Source organism: Lynx canadensis, chromosome C1, assembly GCF_007474595.2.
Source record: "Lynx canadensis isolate LIC74 chromosome C1, mLynCan4.pri.v2, whole genome shotgun sequence".
Taxonomy (NCBI): Eukaryota; Metazoa; Chordata; class Mammalia; order Carnivora; family Felidae; genus Lynx; species Lynx canadensis.
In genome coordinates, this window is record NC_044310.1 from 188,655,015 (window position 1) to 188,676,195 (window position 21,181).

General features: G+C 35.0%; 1 protein-coding gene across 1 annotated transcript in view; it reads left to right on the forward strand.

Moving 5' to 3' along the window:
- The window catches only part of NBEAL1 (neurobeachin like 1), a 175,103-nt gene that overhangs the window by 77,997 nt on the left and 75,925 nt on the right, over positions 1–21,181 (forward strand). Inside the window, 13 exon segments of the mRNA XM_032594462.1 lie at positions 389–522; positions 990–1,149; positions 1,259–1,361; positions 2,112–2,268; positions 4,206–4,364; positions 5,848–6,007; positions 8,845–8,933; positions 11,642–12,217; positions 12,565–12,740; positions 13,477–13,630; positions 13,923–14,051; positions 18,680–18,985; positions 19,077–19,226. Of these exon segments, the coding sequence (XP_032450353.1) occupies positions 389–522; positions 990–1,149; positions 1,259–1,361; positions 2,112–2,268; positions 4,206–4,364; positions 5,848–6,007; positions 8,845–8,933; positions 11,642–12,217; positions 12,565–12,740; positions 13,477–13,630; positions 13,923–14,051; positions 18,680–18,985; positions 19,077–19,226 (2,453 nt within the window).

Genomic DNA, 21,181 nt, shown 5'->3' on the forward strand with positions numbered 1-21,181 from the left:
GTCTTGCCACCCTTAGGAAGAAATTTAACCATTTGTAGCTGAAGCAGCCCATCCCTAATTTTACTAATGTAATTCAAAAAGTTCATTAATACTTTAGTCAAAAAAATTAAGATGTTGGCTTTACTCTTGATTGTCCTCAGTTTCTCCTGTTAATGGAAATATAACAGCATTGCTAAACCTATGGTAGAAAAAAATGTTTCCATGTGCATGCAAGTATACAATATGCAGTTGCTGCTTTCTCTGATATTTGCATTCTGCAAGTGACCTTTGGAGGCAAATTGCTCAACCAAATTCTTGTTTGTTACTATATGCATTATGATATAGAAAATGTGTTATAAAAATTATTTAGAGTAATATGATCATTAATGACCTGTTCACAATTCCTCAGAGTCAAGATTAGAGAGAAATCTAATTGCAACATTTATCTTGATTGTGAAACACTTTATTCAAAGACATCCCATCAACCAGGACAATCTTATTCACTCCCATGGAGTTGCCACTCTTGGTGCCTTACTTCAGAAGGTGAGCACAAATTTAACAAATTTGCAGATGTGGCTAATGATTGTAATTAGCAGTTTGTCTTTAGGGTTTTTTTTTTTTCCTACTAGGTAAATATTATTTTAAATTACACTACTATGGCTTCATTTATATTAGTGGATGTAATTTTATTTCACAAGCAGGTATTTTATCCTACTCTTAATCACATTTTTACAAGAATTAGTAATCTTACATAATAGTGTATAATTTTTATATATAGGGCTTTGTTAACATTGGTATTTGGGATCTTTGTTAAATATGATTTTAGGAATATGACATTAGGAAAATATGTTCTAGCAGACATTGGAAAAATTAAAGTTTAAGTTGTTTATATTTTTGTAACAGAGATTTTCATACTTAGTAGATATTCTGAATTAATCATTTGTAATTTAAATGTAGCTTAATGATAATTAAGCTGAAATTTACAGAGCCCTCATCTGTTTGGATTTCAGGTGCCAAGTGCCTTGATGGATGTTAATGTATTGATGGCAATTCAGTTACTAATTGAACAGGTATCATTAGAGAAAAATATGCAGCTCCTGCAACAAATGTATCAGTATTTACTCTTTGACTTTCGTATTTGGAACCGTGGAGATTTTCCCTTCCGAATTGGTGAGAGAGCAGGCTGTTGGATCAAATTTTACAATTGTTTTAGAAATTTATAACTATTTGTGGGATTTTATTTTAGGCATATCATTTAAGAGTGAACTTTGTATTTTAGGTCATATACAGTATCTTTCCACCATCATCAAAGACAGCAGGAGAGTTTTCCGAAAGAAGTACGGTGTGCAATTTCTCCTAGATACACTTAGGATCTATTATGGGTATGATGTCCTTGTTCCTTCTCAGTTCGATACTATTTTCTGCCTGCCACTGGGTTGGAATTTCTACATTATTTATTTTCCAGAAATTCTAATATCCTTTAACTTCAGAGAGACAGGAAAATGTGGAGGTTAAAATGATGAACAATGTATCACATATATTGGGTTTGAATCTTATGTTTCATCAACTGGCTGTAGGTAACTTACTCAAATTTCTGTGCTTAAGTTGTGTCTGTGACAAGGAAATAATAAACCTGTGACACCCTATGGTTGTTTTGAGGATTAAACTAAAGAATTAAGAATGTGTAAAGCACTTACAACTGTGTCTTCTCCTTAGTATTGTTTAAATATATATAAACTATTTAGGGGCCCCTGAGTGGCTCAGTCGGTTGAGCGTCTGACTTGATTTTGGCTCAGGTCATGATCCCAGGGTCATAGGATCGCTCCCCGCATGAGGCTCCACTGAGTGTGGAGCCTGCTTGAGATTCTCTCTCTCTCCCTCTCCCCTGCTCATGTGTGCTCTGTCTCTAAAATATAAATAAGTAAGTAAGTAAATAAATAAAAGAAGCTGTTCTAACTATTTTTATCTTTGTCATTGCAACTCCAAGCTTTAAAAGGTTTTCCTTAAAAAGAAAAAACAGATACCATGAAACATGGACACATCTTTTTTTATACTATGAATTCTTGTGTATAAAAAGCACTAAACTATAAAAATTTTAAATTTCAATTCTCGCATTTTACTTTCTTTTCCAGGAGTGATTGTAAATACAGTGAGCTGTCTGTAGATGACATTCGAACAATAAGGACTTCTTTGTATGGACTAATTAAATATTTTCTGTGCAAGGGTGGAACTCATGAAGAGATACAAAGTATTATGGGTTACATAGCTGCTATCAATGAAGAAGAACAGGTATCATGCTCCAGATAACTTTTTTCCCCCACACTTAAGTTGCTACATCATCTTTTAAAATTACATACATATTAAACATACGTTAGGGGCACCTGGGTGGCTCAGTCGGTTAAGCATCTGACTTCAGCTCAGGTCATGATCTCACACTCTGTGAGTTTGAGCCCCGTGTCAGGCTCTGTGCTGACAGCTCAGAGCCTGGAGCCTGCTTTGGATTCTGTGTCTCCTTCTCTCTGCCCCTCCCCTGCTCATGCTCTGTCTCTCTCTGTTCAAAAATAAATAAAAACATTAAAAAAATATTTTTAAACATACTTTAAGAGTAAAATGTTTATTAGATATAACACAATATTATGCAGTTGAAGAAGTAAATTTTATCTCCTAACTATAAGTTTAATAAAGTAGTTGGTAATGTAATAAAATATTTCAAGTAGCTATAAAGTAGTATCTGGAAGTAGTTGCTTTGGCACTTCTGAAGACTATTTTTATAGGCCACATAATATACGTTTACCTGTTATCAAAGATACTGGACAGATTTCTCACATGAATTTAACATAGGTTTATAAAAATCTTGCATAAAGAGTAAATTATATTTCTATTTTTAGGTACTTTTATATATACATTATTCATTTCATTTATACCTCAGAACTACTCTGTAAGACAGTGGTTCTCAGTGTATGGTTCCTGACCATAATTACCTGGGAACTTGTTAAAAATGCAGAACTGCTGAACCAAGTCTTCCAGGTGATTGTGGCACATGGTAAAATTTGCAAACCACTGATATAAAATATACAGACAAGGGAGCGCCTGGGTGGCTCAGTTGGTTAAGCATCCAACTTCGGCTCAGGTCATGATCTCACAGTCTGTGAGTTCAAGCTCTGTGTCAGGCTCTGTGTTGACAGCTTGGAGCCCTGGAGCCTGTTTTGGATTCTGTGTCTCCGTCTCGCTCTCTCTCTCTCTCTCTCTCCCCTTCTCCTGCTTGTGCTCTGTCTCGTTCTCAAAAATAAATTTAAAAAACATAAAAAAATTTTTTTTAAATATATGGACCAGGAAGTAACCTTCCCATTTGCACCTTTGGAAGTATATATTCAGAAAGATTAGGTGACTTAAAAAGTCATACAGCTGACAAACCTAGGAATAGAACCCAAGTATATCTACTGCTATTTCTGTGCTCTTTCTCAACACCAAACTTGAGCAGCCTTAATTTATATTGACTCAAATATTTTGTGCTTTTCGATGAAGTATTCTTTGTGTACTCAGTGCTTACAGGACTTCATCATTAATATTATATAGATGAGTTAACTTATGCTGTTTCTCTGTAAGGTTCGACTACTTCAGAAGCTTGTTTTTATTTAGAGTAATAATAGCTACCTTATTTCATAATAGCTGTATTGCCACCTGCTGTGATTCATTGCCAATGGTGTTTTCTTGGTCAATTTAGTCAAAGAGTTATTTACTGAAAGCTTACTTACACAGAATCATAGTAAGATATTATAGGTATATAATAATGAGTTATCACTCTTTTAGCCTAATGGAGGCAAGGGTAGGTAAGAGAGCTTTATAAATAATCTTGAAACAAACAAAAAAAGAATATAATAATATTTGTAAGAGAGATACAAAGTCCTATGAGGTTTGCATAAGAGAATATTACATGTTGAGGAGACCAGGAAAGGCTTTATGGAAGACATGGCTTTTCATGTGGTTATAGCACTATAGGTATATTCAGCAGGTGAATATGTGGGTTGAGAGGATTACACAAAAGGAAACAAGCCAAAAGCATAATGGAGGTAGGAGGCAGGGCTATTTCATAAGACATCAGATAGTCCAGTTAAGCTACAACGTTAGGGTATATATGATTTAGATAAATAACTGTGGTTTATGACTGTATTTGTGCTTCCATGTATGAATGTGGTTGTTTGTTTTGTGTTGTTTAATTTTAAAAGCTCTTTGGAATTTTGGATATGCTCTTCAGTCTCCTGCGTACCAGCCCAACTAGAGGTCAGCTTTTCTTACTGCTGTTTGAACCAGGAAATGCTGACATACTTTATGCCTTGCTCTTAAATCAGAAGTACTCTGACAGACTAAGAGAAATCATTTTTAAGGTATAAACATTTCTTAAACATCTTTATATTTGGGGATATTTGTGAGTATATGAATTGTAAATATTCGTTTTATGAATGTAAATTCTTTTTTCATACCTACTTCTAATTTTAAACTGTTCAGTTTGTTTTGATACATATTTTTTGTGTTTTTATTGTTTGAATATTTAAAAATTGTATGGATATCTGATCAATTATTTCAGTGGAAAATCCACTTGGTTATATCATTCTCTGTATAAAACTTATCCGTTTTTTGCCTTCTTTAAAAAAATTTTTTTTCAGCATATTTGACACAGTATTATAATAGTTTTAAGCATACAACGTAGTGATTCTACGTGTTTATACATTATGCTTTGCTCACCTCAAGTCTAGCTGCCATTTGTCAGTATATAACATATTACAATGCCATTGGCTATATTCCCTGTGCTGTACCTTTTATTCCTGTGAGCTAACTGGAAGCCTATACCTCCCACTCCCTTTCACTCGTTTTGTTCTGTCTCTTGACTTACCATGGGTCTTCATGGCAGGTCAGACATTTTAGCAGTTTATAGTAATAACTTGACTTTATGTAACACCACTATTTGTCAGGCAGTAATATATTCTTCATATATTAGCTATCTTAGTCCTTGCAAAAACCTTATGAAGTGAATATTATTATTCCCATTTTACAGATAAAGAAACTGAGGCCAGAGAGGTTGGTAACTTGTCAGAGGATATTGAATATTTTGTTAAGCTATCCAAAGTAGTCAGTTTGAGCTTCGGTTGAAGCTACCCACTTAACCTTTTTTGTTAAAAAATAGAGGAATTGGTCCTATTTCTACTTTTCATGATTTATTCTACTCATTATGCCTAATTGCTTGTGGCAGTTGTTTCCTCTTATATCATTAGTGTTATGTTATAAAGTCTACTTATGGGGTCAAGTTTGGATTGACTGGGTTTGGAATCCCGAAACTTTGGAAAACAAGGGTGTAATAAAAATGATCTGGCATAGGCTCTCTTGAGTATCAATTATGGTGCCCCCCATGGCTGTTCTTCAAAGCATCTGCCCAAATAAGCTTTCCTTTATGGAGATTAAATGTTATTTCTCCAAAAATGACCTTATATGGATTGTTCATGATACTCTGCCAAAATTACCCTGTACCTAGGGTTTCAGTGTTTCACTTTTAAATGTTGATCTCACTGCAAGAGGTATGGGATTATTAATTCATTCTCCCATTTTAGTATATGGTTGTTTTCCTTTACAAAATGTTTCCTTGTTCTTGAAAATTATTTTGATAACTGTTACATAAGTGTTATACAAATTATGAGATTGATCTAGAAGTATCTTTTTCTTCTTTCATAACATATCTTTGTTCTTCTTGGAGGCTGTAGGGTTTGTTTCCATCTAAGCCTTAGCCATTAAAAAGGAAATTTTAAATTATTTTAAATAGTGACAGACTGTCCTTAGTTCTCTGTGTTGAGAAAAATATATTACTGTTGTAACCAGGTTATGGAACAAATGTTGAAATGCACGAATGTTTATGAACGAAGTAAACAGCGCATTCGGCTCAGAGAAGTTGGCTATTCAGGATTGGGACTTCTTCTTAATGAAGCACCCGTTAATGCCAATCTCATTAAAAGCCTCACCAATCAAATTATAAATACAGGTATGACTAAGGCTGATAATACTGATATATTTAAGAAATGTTCTTCATAGTAGCATAATTGTATTTGATATTCTCAGTTTTTTTCCTGAAGGTTTTTTTTCCTTTCCTTCCTCGGGTTACTTTTTAAATTACCTGTTATTTGATTCAGCAGGGCTTTATTAGGTACTATTTTTTATCTATCTTTTTTGTTATTATCTCCCCAGGGCATAGCATAGTGCCATAGGCCTTCAGTAGAAATTTACTGATTGATTAGTAAATAATTGAGTTCTCTATAAGGAAAAGATGCTAGAGAAAATACATACAAAACATTTTATATTTTTCTTTAGGGAGCGTAAATCCTTAATTTCAGATACTCTTTTTTGCTTCTCATTTTTTTTAATAAAACTTTTTTAGTACTTAGGACAAACTATAGTGTTTATGTCAGATGCTGGGGGTTTAAAAGGTACAAGATAAGGTTCTTCGCTTTGATTGGTTTACCTTCTCATTGATAAGACAAGTACATAAGATATAAGATATGTACATAAAAAGATAAATAATATGGATATTATAACAGTATGGATAGTATTTTCAGGCAATAAAAGAAAAGAACAGTTAGGGCTTCCTCAGGAGAATGTCAAACATCCTAAATCTATTTTCTTTGCAAGATTTAAACATATGTATAATCCTTATTTTAAATGAGAGTTATTTCAGCATTTATGTAACTGTTACCCCCAGTTCATTCTTTGAGAGAGAACTTCAAAAAGAATGCAGCTGGAGGCATCATGGTTCTTGATTTCAAACTGTTAGAGTAATCGAAACATACATACACCATTGGAACAGAATTGAGAGCCCAGAAATAAAACAATGTATATCTGGTCAACTAATATTTGACAAGAGATCCAAGAATACTCAGTGGAGGAAAAATAGTCTATTCAATGAATGGTGTTGGGAAACTGGATATTCATATGCAAAAGAATGAAAATGGACCCCTATCTCACACTACTCACAAAAATTAACTTGAAATGGATTAAAGATTTAAATGTAAACCCTGAACCATATAACTCCTAGAAGAAAACATAAGGAAAAGCTCCTTGGCATTTGTCTTGGCAATGACTTTTTGGATATGACCCCAAAAGCACTAGCAACAAAAGCAAAATAAACAAGTGAGGCAACATCAAACTAAAAAGCTTCTGCACAGTGAGAAAAACTACCAACAAAATGAAAAGGCAGTCTACAGGGTGGGAGAAAATACTTGTGACTCAAATATCTGAGGAGGTTAATATCTAAAATACATAAGGAAATCATATAATATAATAGCAAAAAAAAATCCAGTTAAAAATGAGCAAAAGGGGGTGCCTGGGTGGCTCACTTGGTTGACCATCTGACTCAGTTTCTGCTCAGGTCACACTCTCATGGTTTGTGGGATCCAGCCCCACGCTGGGCTCTGCATTGACAGCTCAGAGTCTACTTGGGAGTCTCTCTCCCTCCCTTTCTGTCTTTCCCTCACTTGCGTGCACATGCACATGTGCACGCTCTCTCAAAAAATAAAAAAATGTTAAAAAAATGAGCAAAGGACCTGATGAGACTTATTTTAAGTTTTATTTATTTATTTTGAGAGAGAGAGAGCACAAGCAGGGAGGGGCAGAGAGAGAGGGAGAGAGAGAATCCCAAGCAGGATCCACGCCAACAGCGCAGAGCCTGAGGGGGGCTCGATCCCACGAGCTGTGAGATCATGACTGAGCCACCCAGCTGCCCCCTGAATAGACAGTTTTTGCATAGAAGACATACAAGTAGCCAGCAGGTAGATGACAAGGTGCTCCACATCTTTAATCATAAGGGAAATGTAAATCAGAACCAGAAGGAGATAGCAGGTCTTACATGTTAAGATGGCTATTATCAAAAAGACAAAAGATAACAAGTGCTGGTGAAGTTATGGAGAAAGGGGAACCCTTGTCCATTGATGCTGGGAATGCAAATTAGTGCAGCCATTATAGAAAACAGTATGGAGGTTCCTCCAAACATTAAAAATAGAACTATCATATGATCTAGCAATCCATCTTCTGGGTATATATCCAAAGAAAATGAAATCACTATCTCAAAGAATTATCTGCATGTTCATTGTAGCATCGTTTATAATGGCTAAGACATGGAAATAGCCTAAGCGTCTGCTGATGGATGAGTGGATAAAGAATGTGTTATGTGTGTGTGTATGTATATATAAAAGAATATTATTCAGCCACAACAAAGAAGGAAATCCTGCCATTTGTAACACATTAACCTGCAAGACATTATTATGTTAAGTGAAATTAAGTCAGAGAAGGACAAATACTGTACGGTCTCACGTATGTTGAGAAATTAAAAAAAACCAAACTCCTAGAAACAGAGAACAGATTGCTAGTTGCTGGGGTGGGGTGGGAGGTGGGGCAAATGAATGAAGTGGTCAAAGGGTACACGCTTCCAGTTATAAGATGAATAAGTTCTGGGATCTGATGTGCAGCATGGTGACTATAGTTAACAATGCTGTATTATGGACTTGAAATTGCTAAGAGCAGATCTTAAAAGTTACCACCATGATAGGAAAATGGTAACTATGTGAGGTGATGGATGTTAATTAACCTTATTGTGGTAATTATTTTACAATATATACGAATATCAGATCATCATGTTTTACACCTTAAATTTATGCAGTTTTATGTCAATTATATCTTAGTAAAGCTAGAAAAAACCAAAGGCTGTGAATTGTTGACAGCAAGAAAAATAAAATAAAAATGAAAACAGTTATTTCATTAACCATCACTCATAGTTCTTTGGCTATCTCTGGAATTTAATTTTAACTTTTTGTTTTTTCCCCACCGTAGATCCTGCTATTAATTTCAAAGATCTGTTGTCCATGGTATATATATCTCACAGGACACATATAAATGTCAGGGTGGTTATCTGCAGAAAGGTTAGTGAACTTTTAAAATATACTTTAAAGGGGTGCCTGGGTGGCTCAGTTGGTTAAGCGTCTGACTCCATCTCAGGTTATGATCTCGTGGTTCATGAGTTTAAGCCCCATGTCGGGCTCTGTGCTGACAGCTTGGAGCCTGGAGCCTGCTTCAGTTTCTTTCTCCCTCTCTCTCTGCCTCTCCCCCACTCGCACTCTCTCTCTCTCTCAAAAGTAAACGTTAAAAAAATTAAAATACACTTTAGAAGTAACAATATTGTCATACTGTGAATAGCTTTTATATTGAGTATTTTATACCAGGTATAAGTTTTAATATCTGTTATTTTATAAATGGCACGATTTTTAAATAGTTTCCTTTTTTGAGGTGAATTAACTTCATGTAACCACAAAAATGTGTTCTTCTTAGCCTCATGTAGTCACCTGGAAATATGCCCTTGCCCCAGTAAAAGATTTATTACAAGAGAATAGTTTGTCAAGAACTTTCAAAGATAAAAACCATTTCTAATTCATATACCATATTTTAGAGTTAATCTTTTGAACTTCGTGGAAAAGCAAGAGTGACTTAGCAAGGAGAATGTACTCCTTTAACTTTTAACTAAGTCAAGAACTAGTTATCCTGTGTGCTTCTTCCTAATTATAACCTTCTGTCTTCCCTGCTGTTAACCTCTGACCACTATTTATTTTCTTGTTTTTCTTTTTAATTTTACTCCTTAGTTATGTTACAGTATTTTTCCATTATAAGTCTGTATATGTATCTTTCTCTTTACTGGCCTCATAGAGTTTTTCATTCTATGACTATTGTATGAAGTATTACCTGGTTCCCTGTACATGGACATTTAGATTGTCTCCTACATTTATATGTTAATAAACTTCCGTTAAGAACACTTTTTTACATATACTTTTACCTGTTTTTGGTAATATATCTGTAGGACCTAATCCATGAAATGGAATTGCTGTCTCAGAAGGTACTCACATTTTGCATTTTGATGGATTTTACCATATTGTCCTTGAAGCAGGCCATATAGATTGATCCTTTCCTTTCAGTTTGAAAACAACTTTTGGTGCAGCCTAGTTTTTATCCATTACATGTATATAAAATGAACATAAAATAAGTAATTTTATGGATATTTTATTTTAAGTTTATTTTTGAGAGAGACAGTGAAGGAGGAGGGGCAGAGAGAGAGAGGGAGAGAGAGAATCCCAAGTAGGCTCCATACTTTTAGTGCAGAGCCTGATGGGGGGCTCAAACCCACAAACTGTGAGGTCGTGACCTGACCTGAAATCAAGAGTCGGACACTTAACCAACTGAGCCACTCAGACGCCCCTTATGGAAATTTTAAAATTATGAAATCACGAAAATTTCTTTGCTGTGGGGAAAAAATGGTATTTTCTATCACTAGAATAGTGGTAGCTCACCTATCACAACGAAGGAAAGGAAAACATCACATTATTGTGACTCATTGTGACTAATTGCTTTCTATATCAGCATCAGCATGCATTAGAGCCATTGATATTAAAGTCCCTATCAATATTATTCATCTCCTATGAAACTTGTCAGAGATAAAAGAGATTTTCTAAATACTGGGAGCAAAATTTCTTTTCATCTACATAGAAGTTTATTGTCTTTGTGATAAAAATGTCTTAAGGGTCTTAACTGAATACCTGACAGTGTTTGAGAACCTGTTTTAATCCAAAAATGGGAAATGAGTTGGATAGTAGAGATTATACTCATTGACATTTCTGTGTGTATTCTTTAATTTCAGTTTCTATTTCCAGCTAAATAGCCATATCCATTTTATTGGAGTTAGTGTTTTCAAATTAAAATATAGTTTCTTTGGTGCCTGGGTGGCTCAGTTGGTTGAGTGTCTGACTCTTGATTTCGGCTCATGTCATGATCCCAGAGTTGTGGAATCAAGCCCCATTTTGGACTCCATGCTAAGTGTGGAGCCTACTTAAGATTCTCTCTCTTTTTTTCTCTCTCTCTCTCTTTCTCCTTCCCTCCCTCCCTCCCTCCCTCTCTCCCTCTCTCTCTTTTCTTCCCTCTTCCTTTCCCCCCTGCTTGCGTTCTCTCTCTTTCAAATAAATAAAGAAATAAAATACAGTTTTTATTTTGTTATTCAAGATAGAATTAATTGGAAAAAAAGTGTTTTTGCAAAAGTAGCCATTTACTTTGCCCATAAAAATAAAATGAGATGGGGAAACATTCTTGGGATATCTAGGTTCTCTTAAAGTATTTGTGTGTCATATTTACTCTGCTAACCTTAGGGCCAGAACAGGGCCTGGTACATAGTAGATATTCAGTATTTGCTAAAGAAATGCAGTAGGCTCATGGAAGGTATTTAGTTGAGAGGATATAACTTTATTACATTTTATATGTACCTTCATTCTATGTATATTTTCTCTCTGACCAAATTAAATTAATAACATGAGTGTTGACATGTGGAGGATCATTTTATTTTTTTTCTTTTTTATCTTTCAGCAAATATTTAAGTACTCTGTACAATGAGTAATATGCAGATTAGTTAAAAACACAGTGTGTGCCCTCCAGATAATTTGTAATCCAGTTAAGAACATAATCTTTTGAAAGTGTATCTTCCCACAGTTTCTCATTAAATTACTTTGTCATTAAAATAACTGGGAAGAAACTGGTTTTGATGTGAAGTACTGTGTACTTTTTGACAAGTTTTGTATTCTTAATCTCTTCACAGATTTTACAGATTTTGCAGTCCCAGCCAGATGCAGCACATCAAATATCTCAACAAGTGGGTTGGCAAGACACTTTGGTTAGGCTCTTTTTAAAAACAAATTTTGAAAATGGAAATACTCTTCATAAGCACAGTAGAGCTCTTTCAATGAAAGACAATGATAAAAATGTGGTAGGTGAAGATCTTAAGAGGAACTTCGACGAAAAGACTGATGAGGAAAAAATCAACTCTTTTGGCTCAGCTAATGTGTCTTCCGATCAGTGGAGTTTAGAGGATAGACACTCTCTAGACTCAAACACACCATTATTTCAAGAAGATAGTTCTGTGGGAGAATTAACTTTCAAATCAGAGAATCAAGAAGAATTCTGGAATAATAATCCTTCACATTTGAGTTTAGATTTCAGTGGAATAGACTCGTGTGAACTGAGCGACAGTGGAAGTCACATGCCAGACAGCTTGCCTAGTACACCATCCCCAATAGAATCTACTAAATCATTTTCTGTGCCATCTGACAAAGAGAGCAGCATCACAAATGATACGGGGTTTAGTGATGACTTGTCGTTACTTGAAAGCCAAGAGGTAAAATTCCTTATTTGTCCAAAAGCTGTTTTTATTTTCATGCATCTATGATATATTTCTAGTCCTTAGAATTGTGTGATTGTTAACAATTTCATATTATACTCATGTTCTAAGTCTCAAGATATAAGATTTTGGAAGCCTAGAAGTCACTAAATTGTGTCTTGAGAGCAAAACCGGTGTTGTATTCAACCTTGTATTGCTAGGGCCTACCTAGCAAAGTTCCTGGTTCATAAGACACATTAAAAATATGTTAAATAATTACAGTCACTATATAGGATGGTTCTTTTAATGTGCTTTTCATACTTCCTCCTTCCAATAATTTAATATTACTTTATCTTTTTTTACAGAGATGTGAGGAGGAGCTTCTTCAATTACTGACAAATATTTTGAACTATGTAATGTGTAAGGGACTAGAAAAGTCAGACAATAATACTTGGATTGAACGAGGACAAGTGTTTTCAGCACTAACTAAACCAGGAATATCCAGTGAACTACTTCGACCATCAGATGAAATAAAATTAATGTAAGCATTTATTTGGTGATTTACCCTCTCCTTTTGGAGTGGTCTGGAGTCTAAAATAATATTATTTATTGAACATTTATTCAGGATTCAGTAGGTATAGTGAGAGAAAAGGAGAAACTTTGTACTCAGCTCCTTTTCCTCTCTGTTACCATTTTAGTGGAATCTAGAGAGAAGTCCAAAAGTAATTCCAACTTTAAAACTTTAGTTTGGGCTTAAGGGATTACATATTCCTTATTGTTTAAAATAGTTTTGATAATATCTAAGTACTCAGTGCATTGTGTTCTACAGTCTGTCCAAATTTGAGGATTTCCATGCTAAAGGAAGCAAATAGTGTTTTCATAGATATTACTTCTCTAAAGCATTTAGAGTTCTCTGCAGGGCTAGACCCGCTGCAAGACATAATAAGCCGTTTCTTGCCTTCCCAATTTAGAGCTTTAAAGAAACTTTTAGTTATCTTATAGAAACTGGAATTTGAAATATTTTCATAGCTTTTTTATAGTCAAGTAGAACAGATAACTTTTACTTTGCCTTTGTATTATACTTATTGAGGGTAGATACTTCAGAGATTAAAAAGTTGCTTCATTGTTATTAGATACCATCTACAATGTCCTTGGATCCCTGCCTGTGATAGTGTATCTTTAGGAATACAGTCATATTAACAAATAATTGACTTTTTTCATGTTTTACTATTTTTCTAAGCTGAAAATGGTTTTAAGAGGATTTGTTTTGCACTTAGTTTACTACAGAAGATGTTAGAATGGGCAGTCATGGAAAACAGAGAATCAAACACGAATCCAGTAACTGCTGAAAATGCCTTGCGGCTCATCCTGATCATACAGGACTTTCTGCAGTCAGAGGGGCTTGTTAATTCAAACATGTGGACTGAAAAGGTACAGCAATAAATAACACTTTGAAATTACTTTCTGTAGTCAAGCACTTTATTCAAGGAAAAAAACTTTTGTACCCCCTTTTTGGAGCATTAAAATTTAATTGGATTTAACAAACATGGATAAACAGTTAACCAATTTCATTAGCTATTACTAAGATAATTCTCTTGGCTTTTTCCATTTGTACATTAAACTAGTTTTGAAAACACTTATAATGTGTATTACTGTTGGGGAGAACTCATCAGTTGATTCTAAGATGGAATGTTTTTATTTCTCAATTTTTCTCTTGTGATAGCTTTTAGAGGATCTGATGCTGCTCTTCGATGGTCTGTCAGTTTGGTATTCTGAAAGTTCAGTATTGGCACAACTTTCTCAAGTTCAAATCCAGTTACTTCTAGGATTCATTGGAATGGGTAATGTGCAGGTTTGTCAACTCATTTGCATTATTTTTTGTACTTTGTATGCAGTATAGGAATTATTTGTGTAATAACTAAATGATAATATTTAATATATTAATATTTAATAATTTAATATTAAATGGTAATAATTTTCAGTATTTTAATTTTTTTTATTAGTTCCAAAAGCATATATGTTTCAGTTTTGTTAATCAGAAAGAAGCTTCAGAGGCAGCTCATTGATGGTTTCTTCCTGATTCAATATAATTTCAACATTGCCTTTTAAAGGATTTATACATAGCTTATATTAGGAGGTATTATATCATCTGTAGTGTAGCTAGGAAGTACACAACCTGCTTGGACTATTTATACTTGTCACTCATACATGTGAACTTTAGGGCTTATATTTTGAGGAAAATTGAGGGTTTTTTTTCTTTCAAATCTTTTTCTGTTACTTTACTAATCCACAGTTTTACATTATATCTCATTTTTTAATTAATCAAATGCTTACTGTGAATACCTACCAAGTTTGAGCATTGTGCTAGGTTTTCAAAACACAGGTAAATAAAATATGGACTCAAGGAATATTTATTATTTCTATCTTTAATTAAAAATTTTAAAGGTTGAGGAATGTGCCTGGGTGGCTCAGTTGGTTAGGCATCCATCTCTTGGTTTTGGCTCAGGTCATGATCCTCTGTTAAGCTCTGCCCTCATGATTTTCTCTCCCCTTCTCTTTCTGCCCCTCCCCCATTCATTCTCATTCTCTCTCTCTCCCTCTCCCTCTCCCTCTCCCTCTCCCTCTCCCTCTCCCTCTCCCTCTCCCTCTCTCTCTCTGTCTCTCTGTCTCTCTCTCTCTTTCTCTCTCTCTCAAAATAAATAAACTTAAGAAAAAACTCTTTTAAAAAATATTACAGGTTGGAAAATTTGCAATGAATTTTAGTCTGTCAACTTTCGGTTTATATTGGAGAACTTGGGTTGAGTTAATCATGACATGTATCTCATAACTACTTACCTGGCCCTTTTAATTTCCTTTTGATTTTGGAATTTCAAGTACTTGGGGCAAAGGGGTAGGGTTGGGGATGGTTTCTAATATATATAAACTTACTGTAATGTTGATAACATGGACAGGTTAAAATTCCATAAGATTGCCATATTTTTTAAAAGGCCATATTTTCAATAGATATTTTTTCCTAATTGTAAAAGTAAAACATGATCATTATGGAAAATACACAAAAACGTAAAGAGAAGAAAATAAGTCCATCATCCCATAGCCCAAGAAGAAATAACTGTCAATATTTTTCTATGCACTTATCTTTTTCAGATGATTGAAAACATCATATATTTTGATAATTTTATTTTCTTTTTTTCTTACAATTATATTGAATTCCTTTCCCCATATTACTAACTTTTTAAACATTGGGTTTTTTGGAGGGCTCCTGAGTGGTGGCTCAGTCAGTTGAGTGTTTGACTCTTGATTTCAGCTCAGGTAATGATCCCAGGGTCATGAGATCAAGCCCTGCATCAGGCTCTGCACTGAGTGTGGAGCCTGCTTGAGATTCATTCCCTCTCTCTCTCTCTCTCTCTCTCTCTCTCTCGTTCCTCCTTCCTCTCTCTCCCCCTCTCTCCCCTCCCCCAGTTGTGCGCTATTTTTATAAATAAAAATAAAATTAAAATCGCAAAAGAAATTTTTTAAAATAGTGGGGTTTTTTTCTTAATCATAAAAGTAACATATTCATTGTAGAAACATGGAAAACACAGAAAAGCTAAATAAATAAGATTTGCTTGCTGATACATGGATTGTGGAACCTTGAATTATGTATCCATTCAAATGTAATTTGAAAATATATGTATTTAAAAAAACAATCACACTCTTTGTCTAGTATTTCTAGTCTAAAAGTATATCCTAAAATAATAATGTAAAATACCAAACAGCCTTGATGGATGTTCATGGTGGTATTCTCGGGTTTTTTCTACCGAGAGATAGAATGAAAATAGTTTTTGGGGCCTTTTCATTAATATTAGCCTGATGGCTGTTAAAGCAGTTGCAGCCAGCATGCCAGGTGGATATGAGAACTCTTGGTTTTGGGGTTGTTTTTTTTCCCCCACTTATAATTACTCTCAGTGTTTTTCTTTAATGAAATTTCCATAAATACCTATTTGTTTAATTTGTTCACCATTAAATATTTCAATGCCTGTCCCATAGTAGGCCTCTATAAATACTTGTTAAATAAAGAGTACAGAACCTATGGATTGTTTACCAGTAGTTAGTAACCTAAAACATTTTTACTGGCTAGTTGTTTAATTTTATTCTCTCAGGAATAAAAACACATTTCTCTGAGGTTATTGTACATGTTAAAGGCTGGGAAAGCAACTTCTTCCCTTATAGGGGTTATAATAAAGGTTCTTTAGGGGCGCCTGGGTGGCGCAGTCGGTTAAGCGTCCGACTTCAGCCAGGTCACGATCTCGCGGTCCGGGAGTTCGAGCCCCGCGTCGGGCTCTGGGCTGATGGCTCAGAGCCTGGAGGCTGTTTCCGATTCTGTGTCTCCCTCTCTCTCTGCCCCTCCCCTGTTCATGCTCTGTCTCTCTCTGTCCCAAAAATAAATAAACGTTGAAAAAAAAAAATTTTTTTTTAAAAATAAAGGTTCTTTACCATTCTGGCTACAAACTTGTTTTGTGTGGCTCATACTTACTCGTTAATTGCCTGTGTGTATGTATTAGAAGATGTCACATAAATGTCAACATTTCCTAGCTTGTCTCTAAAGTAGGACTAGGTGGTTGCTGATTTATTTAGATGCAGCATATGATCTCCATTTTTCTGGTTTCCTCTTCCCCCAGTTGTCTTACCTGAGCCAGTGATGAGAACATGAAATTACCTTGTGGGGCATCACCATAGTAATTATATTAGAAAGGAGGAAATAAGGCATCAGTATTTTTTGTAGTTTCTCAAGTGACCCTCATGCAGTGCTCTTTATAATGGGGGTAGGAGGGGATCATATGTATCTGTATGTGACATGTGTACTTATCCAAAATTAAGGCAGTGGTCAAGTAAATTATCTTGTATTCATTGAAATATCTTTATACTTCTAAATAAACATATTAACATCATTTAATACCATGATATTAAGTTAAAAGCAAAGCACTAGATGTTTAACTTTTTGTATAAACGGTATTTTACTTAAAAAAAATTTTTTTTAATGTTTATTCATTTTTTGAGAGACAGAGACAGAGCATGAGGAGGGGAGGGGCAGAGAGAGAGGGAGACACAGAATCCAAAGCAGGCGCCAGGCTCTGAGCTGTCAGCACAGAGCCCAATGTGGGGCACGAACCCGTGAACCGTGAGATCATGACCTGAGCCAAGTCAGACGCTTAACCGACTGAGCCACCCAGATACCCCAATATAAACAGTGTTTTAAAAAACACATAGTAGGGGCGCCTGGGTGGCTCAGTCAGTTAAGCATCCGACTTTGGCTCAGGTCATGATCTCGCAGTTCATGGGTTCGTGCCCTGTGTCAGGCTCTGTGCTGACATCTCAGAGTCTGGCGCCTGCTTCAGATTCTCTGTCTCCCTCTCTCTCTGCCCCTCTCCTGCTTGCGCTCTGTCTCTCTCTGTCTCAAAAATAAACATTAAAAAAATTTTTTTTTTTTAAACACATAGCAAAAAAGCCCAGAATTATTAGTTCTGGTATTTCCTGTATGATGAAATTTTATGGCCTTTTTTCTTTTTTTTAATGTTTGTTTATTTTTGAGAGATAGTGCACGCTGGGGAGGGGCAGAGAGAGAGAGGGACAGAGGGTCTGAAGCGAACTGTGCACTGACAGCAGCGAGCCTGATGTGGGGCTTGAACTCATGAACCCAAAGATCATGACCCGAACCAAAGTCAGACGCTCAGCTGATGGAGCCATCCTGGTGCCCCTATGGCCTTTTTTCTTATATTTGTTGGTCTCTATTAGAATTAAGCTGCTTTAGTCAGGTTCAAAAACTAAAGTTAAAGATTTGGAAAGTCTGAGGAGAATGGAAAAGCTTCAGCAGTAGAACCTTAAGTTAAAAGTAGAAAAGTTAGGGTTGACTGGATGGCTCAGTTGAGTAAGCATCTGACTGCTGTTCAGGTCAAGATCTCAAGGTTGGTGGATTTGAGCCCTGCATCGGGCTCTGCACTGACAGCTTGGAGCTTGAAGCCTGCTTCAGATTCTGTGTCTCCTCTCTGTCTCAAAAATAAATAGATAAACATTAAAAAAAATTTAGTATAATTCCTCTGTCCTTGCACACTATTAGGAAGAGTGGAATAGATGTTTGGGTGATTAATTATCCACTATACCTTTTCTGTATATTCTGCTTTTATAATTGATTAAAAAAAACAAACAGGGACACTTGGGTGGCTCAGTCGGTTAGGTGTCCAACTTCAGCTCAGGTCATGATCTCACAGTTCATGGGTTCGAGCCCCGCGTTGGGCTCTGTGCTGGCAGCTCAGAGCCTGGAGCCTGTTTCAGATTCTGTGTCTCCCTCTCTCTCTGCCCCTCCCCTGTTCATGCTCTGTCTCTGTCTCAAAAATAAACAAACATTAAAAAAAATTATTAAACAAACAAAACTTGAAGAGCCAAAGATCTTTTGCTAAATGTCTGCTTTATTTTGTTCTTTCTCACCTGTACTATTTTCCTCAGGTTTGTGCAATGGCATCAGCTAAGCTAAACACCCTTCTTCAGACCAAAGTGATTGAAAATCAGGATGAAGCATGTTACATTTTAGGGAAGCTGGAACATGTTCTAAGTCAGTCAATCAAGGAACAGACTGAAATCTACTCATTTCTGATTCCCCTTATCCGTACCCTGGTTTCCAAAATTTATGAGCTTCTCTTCATGAACTTGCACCTGCCTTCTTTGCCTTTTACCAATGGTAGTTCTTCATTTTTTGAAGATTTTCAAGAATATTGCAGTTCAAATGAATGGCAAGTTTACATTGAAAAATATGTAAGTTTTATCTATTTTGAGTGAATTTTCTATTGTCATTTTTATTAGAAGTATGTATTAAATTTTGTGTATATATGTATATTTTTGTAAGATTGTGCCTTACATGAAGCAATATGAAACCCTTACATTTTATGGTGGTCATGAGAACATGGCACTTTATTGGAAGGATTGTTATGAAGCCTTAATGGTGAATATGCATAAACGAGACCGGGAAGGAGGAGAAAGCAAGCTTAAGTTTCAGGTAAAAATTATTAAATGTTTTTAGTGTCTAGTTTTTTATATTGATTTCAAGCATTTGATATTAAAATGAGAGTAATAAGTCAACTTTGAAAACAAATGCAGTTTCCTATTTGAAAATTATTTCAGAATTGAAAGAAAAAGACTAATCAGTAACAAAAAAGTTAATATCAAAATGTTCTATGCATAGTGGATACGTAAAAAGTCTATTAGGCTGATAGTTCATATCTCTCAGGAGGCTGGGTATATATCAGTGCTTAAAGAAAATTGATGGTACTAAATACTTGCTTTAGAAAAGAAGGCCTCAAATCAATAATTTATGTATCTACCTTAAACTAGAAAGAAAACTAAACTAGTTTCTAAATAAGAAACAAAAATAAGAGCAGAAATCAATGAAACTGAAAGCAGGAAAATAATAGAGAAAATTAATAAAACCAAAATCTACTTCTTTAAAATGTTGATAAAATTGGTCAACTTCTAGCCAGATTAACAAAACAAAAAAAAGAAAGTGAAAAAGTACCATTACCAGAAATGACAGGGGAATATCACCACTCAGTCACAGACATCAACATGATAATAAGGTACTACCACAAACCAATCTATGCACATAAATAAGATGACTTAAATGTCTCAATTCTTGACAAATCCAGATTTCCAAAATTCAATAATAAGTTGATAACCTAGTCTTTTACCTATTAAAGAAACTAAACTTACAGTTTAAATATGTTCCAAAAGGGAAGACTCCAGGCCCAAGTGGTTTCACTGGTGAATTCTGTTGAACATTTAATGGAGAAATAACACCAATTCCTCGCAGTCTCTTCAGAAAACAGAAAAATGGAATCACTTCCAACTCATTATGTGAGGACAGTGTTATCCCCTTATTGAAATCATACAAAAATAGTGTAAGATTACACCTGAAGCTCAAATAACACTGTATATTAATTATACTGGAATTAAAAAATCACAAAAATGGTACAGGAAAACTACAGATCAATATCTCTTAGGAACATTGATGGAAACCAGATCCAGCAATATATAAAAAAGTAATACATCACACCAGGTAGAGTTTATCCTAAGAATGCAAGATTGCTTCAACATTTGACAGTCAGCCAATATAAGGGTAATGGACTAAATTCATATTTATTAAAAAGAAACTAATCATATCAGATGTAGAAAAAGCATTTGACAAAACTCATCTGTTTTATGATCAAAGCTCTCAGAAAACTGGAAATAGAATCTCAACAAAAATCTTACAGCTAGCTTCATATTTGTTTTTAAAGTTTATTTATATTGAGAGCATGCACATGTATGTGCATATGTATGTGCACATGTGAGGAGGGAGAGAGAAAATCCAAAGCAGGCTCCATGCTCTCATTGCAGAGCCTGTTTTACGGCTCTGGCTCAGGAACCATGAGATCATGACCTGAGCTGAAATCAAGAGTCTGATGCTTAACCAACTGCGTGGCTCAGGCACCATGCTAGCTTTATATTTAAATATTTAAAGGTGGAAAACTGAGTGCTTTCCTTGTAAGCAGAGAACCGGCTGAGAATGTCCACTCTCACCACCCTTCTAGTCACTGTTGTACTATATATCCTAGCAAATGCATTAAGAATAGGGAAAGAAATAAAAGTCATTTACATTGGACAGGTAGAAATAAAACTGTTTGCAGATAATATTATTATGTAGATGATCCTAATGAATTTACCAAAAATCTCCTACAATTAATGAGTTTAGCAATACTGCAAGACATACAATATACAAAATTTAGTCATATTTCTATATACCAACAATGAGCAATTGTAAACTGAAATTTTGAAAAAGCACTACTTACAATATCTCTAAAAAGAATAAGATATTTAGATATCAATCGAATAAAATATGTACAGGCAAAACACTGATGAAACAAAGATGATCAAGTAAAAATACATTTATTCCTTAATAGGTATAAAAAGAAACAT